Raw genomic sequence first — 4,848 nt, forward strand, 5'->3', positions numbered from 1 at the left:
GAACAGTGATTAAAAAATAACCTGTAAAACTCTGATGATAAATGTGACGTGGTTGAAAATTCGGGTGCACCTAACTTTAGTGCTGGTGCAACTAAGAAAAAATGTTAGACGCACCAGTGCAACCAGTGCAAAAAGCTAGTCTAGAGCCCTGACCCCAAACCCACAATGTTGTTCAATAAAATCTGATCTCCATGATGAGAAATAGCTCTGCCAATTTTTCCAATAATTCGTAAATTTTCCAGATTCTGATCTGATAGAAAAAGTCAATAGGTTTACCGTTTTTTAAAGACACTCAGAGATGCTTTACATTATTCATTCACACACACATTAACACAGTGATGATGGTAAGCTACAATGTAGCTACAGCTACAACGGGGCTGCCATGCTGACCACCAGCAGGCAAGGCGGGTGAAGTGTCAAGGACACAATGACAAGAGATGGTTGGAACGGGGAATCGAACCYGCTATCCACTGGTTACAGCTCCTCTATATTGTCACTTTAAATTAGAAATGTTTTTTTTTCTGACACATGACAAAATCAACTTAGAAGAAACATATTTATGACACTGTGTTCAGGACAAAGTTTACCAGTTCTGCAGTAAGACGTGCTGTGAGGACTATAAGAAGCTCCACTGCATTGTGACGTTCTGCGAGTACTGCCAGGAGGAAAAAACACTTCACGAGATGGTCAAGTTCTCTGGTGTCAAAAGACCGTTCTGTAGTGAAGGTACTCTTTTTCCTGTCTTCTAAATCACTTGATAATTCTCATTTTGGTCATCTAACATAATTATTGTTTGTCTTAATGTCCTGATGTATGTTCCCCCTCTTATTTATTCTGAATTCCCTTTGTCTCTCTAGGTTGTAAACTGCTGTTTAAGCAGGATTTTATCCAGCAGCTGGGTCTCAAGTGTGTGAGCTGTAACCATTGCAACCAGCTCTGTAAGAGAGGCGTGACCCAGGAGCTCGGTGGCATGACCCGAGACTTCTGCAGCGACACGTGTGCCAACAAGTTCAACGACTGGTGGAACAAGGTGGGTCCTTTTTAAAATGAAGTTTAAATGAATCCCTGTGTGTGCTGAAAGCTGTTCTTCACCCTCTGTAATCCTCTCCTCCTGGCCACCAGGCGGCGAGGTGCGACTGCTGCAAGGTGCAGGGGAACCTGACTGAGTCTGTGATGTGGAGAGCAGAGATGAAGCAGTTCTGTGACCAGGAGTGTCTGCTGAGGTTCTACCTGCAGCAGAATGAGCCCATCATGGTCACGCAGAAGGGACCTGAGAACACCACTCTGGGTACAAGCTGAATACCTGCTCCAGTCTTGATTGAAATCTTTGTGARATAAACATTTTTTGTTGTAGAAATTTCCTTGGTTTTTATATTTTTTGGGGGGAGTATACAAAATCAACCTTTTTAAGCTTTATTTCATGTTATAATGTCATTCCCTCATCAAAAACATGCTTTGACTCATTCATGCATGTTTGAGAAACCCTTGAATCTCCTGTGGCAGCCCTTTGGAGCTGAAAGCACTGTGTATTTCCACAAAGCTCCTCTCTGGAGCTCAGTCTGCAGGTGAGCTCCCACCCCACCMAGCACCCCTCCCCCACGCAGCTGCACGTCTGTTGAGCTTGTAATACTKACTACTTCAGTCCATTCTTTTTTGGATTAAAAAATGCTTTCATCAAGGAAATGTATTTTTAGATGCCAAGGAGACACTTAAAACGCTTCTGGTGGGCACTAGTCCTCTAAAGCAGTGCTTCCCAACCCTGGTCCTCAAGTAAGTAAGTAAAGTTTTATTTATAAAGCGCCTTTCACAGAAATATATTCACAAGGTGCTGTACAGTCATTAACAGTATAAAAATGGTGGAAAGAATAAGATGAAACAGAAGAACATAATTACACATAAGCAACGAAAAATTGAAACATCAAAACAAGAAAAATTTCTAAAATTGTAAATCAAACACAAGGTCAATGCAGGGCAAAATATACAATAACACACAAAAACAATGAATGCGGGAGAGAAAATATGGTGTAAGTTCAATAATTAAGGACACAGATTGATGAGCATTTGAGGTAGGCTGGCATTAATGGTGAAAATGGTTAGCTAAACGCTTGAGTGAAAAAAGTGTGTTTTTAGGAGTGACTTGAAAGAGACAATGTTATCAAGGGAGGACAGATTAAAAGGGAGTTCATTCCAGAGCCTGGGGGCCACAGAGGAGAAGGACCGGTCACCACGGGTCTTAAAGCGATTGAGGGGAACCATGAGGAGATTTTGATCTTGTGAGTGGAGGTCTCTGATTTGACACACCTGGTTTGAATGAATGAGTGATTAACAATCTTCTGAAGACCTGCTGAATAACAGGGAAACAAGTAAAACATGCTGGATAGCGATACTTGAGGACCAGGGTTGGGAACCACTGCTCTAAAGCGCTAATCAGGGCAGGGATGACGTCACAAGAATTGCTGGGAATCCCCAAAGTCCCGGAAGTCAGACATAGTTTGCAGCGGACTGCATACATCATGCCTGAATCGAAAGCTTTTTCTTTTTTTTTTCTTTCTTTTTTTTTGTCATATAAATGTAAACGAAGATGACGTTCCAGGCGCCATAACTGAGTATGATTGTATGAAGAGATGCAGCAGCACTCAGCTAAAGTGTTGGCTACTATGTAGAGGACTGAGAATGTCCGGCTATCATGTTGACTTGAGACAATGTTTGGTTCCTGCATTGTTATCGGGTGTTCCGACAGAATACTATACCCATCAGAATAGCATACCCTCAAGCAATACGCATGCACTGCAAAGAAATCCACATCATTGCGCATGTGTCAAATCCCCATCATTTCACCATACCTCCAACTACAAGCGGTAAGTTTTCCATATACACTGAGGTTTTTTATTTTATTTTTAGCCAGTGGAGAGTGAGGCATAAAGCCACTAAGGTTAGTTTTAGAAAAAGTGACCTGGGTTAGGGTTAGAATAGCATACTTCTCTTTAAAGTGTGTTTTATATACAACAAATAGGCTTAGCTGTAAGAACAGCAGACCCCTTTGCAAACATTGGTATGTTGTTCCAATAAAGTAACTTAAACTGACAGATGGAGCTATAACAATCAACTTCCGGTATGCTATTCTGACAGGGTATGCCGCTTCGATAGAACACCGGCGTTAGCCATTAGCTGTTAGCAAGCTATGTTGTGTGCCCAGGAAAAACACGTGAATTAGTATTATTTAAATTACTGGAAGGAAGCAGCAGTAAGTGCAAAATTGGACACATTTATGCAGGCTGTTTGAAAACAAACAAAAAAATGTTCAGTGCTCCGTTTTCTTACTTTGACACGAAAGAATAAAAAACAGAATGGATGGACAAACCTGTTCAGGGACTGCAGTTGCTGGTATGGGGTCAGTGTGCTCCTTTGTTGGTCTGTTTTCTCCACCAAAGTTTTTAGAACAGATGTAGGTAATCCTCACATTTTTCCAGTCGAAGGCAACTCGGCCACAAGAGTCGAATCCAACAATCAGGTTTCTAATGCCTAATGCCTTGCATGTGAGGCTTGTCAGTAAATCAGTTGTCACTACTGCAAGTCCCGTAGCAACAATGCTGATACAATTTTTAAACTCATTGTTGGTGCAAACCACAACTTCTGCACTGGACTCAGCTGTAGCTGCAGTTCATCCTGACTGACATCCGGAGACTTGATGATGTCACACATTGAGTAGGGAGTTATTTTTAGTAACTGAACAACATTTTTGCAGACCTAATGCCCCTTTTCCACTGCCACTTAGTGTAGTGTCGGTACGGTTCCAAGCCATTTCCATTAGACCAGATCCATGGAACCGGCACCTTTTTTAGTACCTACTTCATTGTGGTTCCAACTGGCCCCAGCTGACACCAAAATGCGACGTCAGAACACTGTTCGTCACTGATTGGCTAAATTTTTGCAAATGTTTAAAATTTCAAAAGTTATTCATCAAATGTGTTTCCGTCTCCCATTTTGCCCATTAATTTTTTTTTCAAAATACCTAAAAACCACCTCCACCAACCGCCCAAAACACACTCATTGGAACCGGACTGGAACATCAGTGGAAAACCAACCGGTCCGAACCGTACCGACCCGTACCTACACCGACCGTTCCGATACTACACCATGGAAAAGGGGCATAAATTTCTCAGTTGTGCATTTTGCTAATTGTTTATCAAAAACAGAACAATGTGGATTTGTGCTTTCTAAATTTATGAATGAAGTAGCGTTAATTTAATTATTTCATCAAGTGTTGATCGGCATTATTTTTAACAGCAGAGGGAGACAGTCACCACGTCAATACAAAGCAGAATCACTATATGAACAGCCTAAATGATCCAGCTGTGATTAGCACTGCCTGAGCTTTGAGGCGCACCAGACTTGAACTGATGAGGTCCTTTCAGACTGAGCAGTTGAAAGAACTTACCATCACTCACTTCAGCTCTACTTGGGTCTACATGGTCTCTGTGGATTTTCATATGACTTGTGGGTCACCTTGATGTGGGTGGGATAGCAAACACAACACATCAAAGGGCGAACAGTTAAAGTCAAAAAGCACTCACCGTCCTCTGCCACGGTTTTCAAAACCATTGTGGCTGAGTCGATGCCACCTTCCCTCCACCGGTCTGCCTGTACATCTGGTAGTTCTGATTGAATTCTGTCATCGGTCAACAATCATGGAACCGTCTGCACCTCATAATACGACAGTGTTAAGTTTGATTGGTGTGATTTCTCCTTTTAGTACTGTACAGTGGTTTGCAAAAGTATTCATACCCCTTGAACTTTTCCATATTTTGTCACATTACAACCACAAACATAAATATATTTCACTGGAAT

General features: G+C 41.8%; 1 protein-coding gene across 2 annotated transcripts in view; it reads left to right on the top strand.

Annotated features, from left to right (window-relative positions):
* Positions 1-575: 575 nt before the first annotated feature.
* Positions 576-4,848, top strand: part of LOC106528647 (zinc finger MYM-type protein 2) — a gene marked incomplete at its 5' end in the record, with an annotated part of 20,456 nt that continues 16,183 nt past the window's right edge. For both annotated transcript variants that reach the window (XM_014023864.1, XM_014023865.1), the window contains 3 exon segments: positions 576-726; positions 858-1,030; positions 1,123-1,288. In XM_014023864.1, coding sequence (XP_013879318.1) covers positions 576-726; positions 858-1,030; positions 1,123-1,288 — 490 coding nt within the window.

This window comes from Austrofundulus limnaeus, unplaced genomic scaffold (assembly GCF_001266775.1).
Source record: "Austrofundulus limnaeus strain Quisiro unplaced genomic scaffold, Austrofundulus_limnaeus-1.0 Scaffold393, whole genome shotgun sequence".
In the NCBI taxonomy this organism is placed as follows: domain Eukaryota; kingdom Metazoa; phylum Chordata; class Actinopteri; order Cyprinodontiformes; family Rivulidae; genus Austrofundulus; species Austrofundulus limnaeus.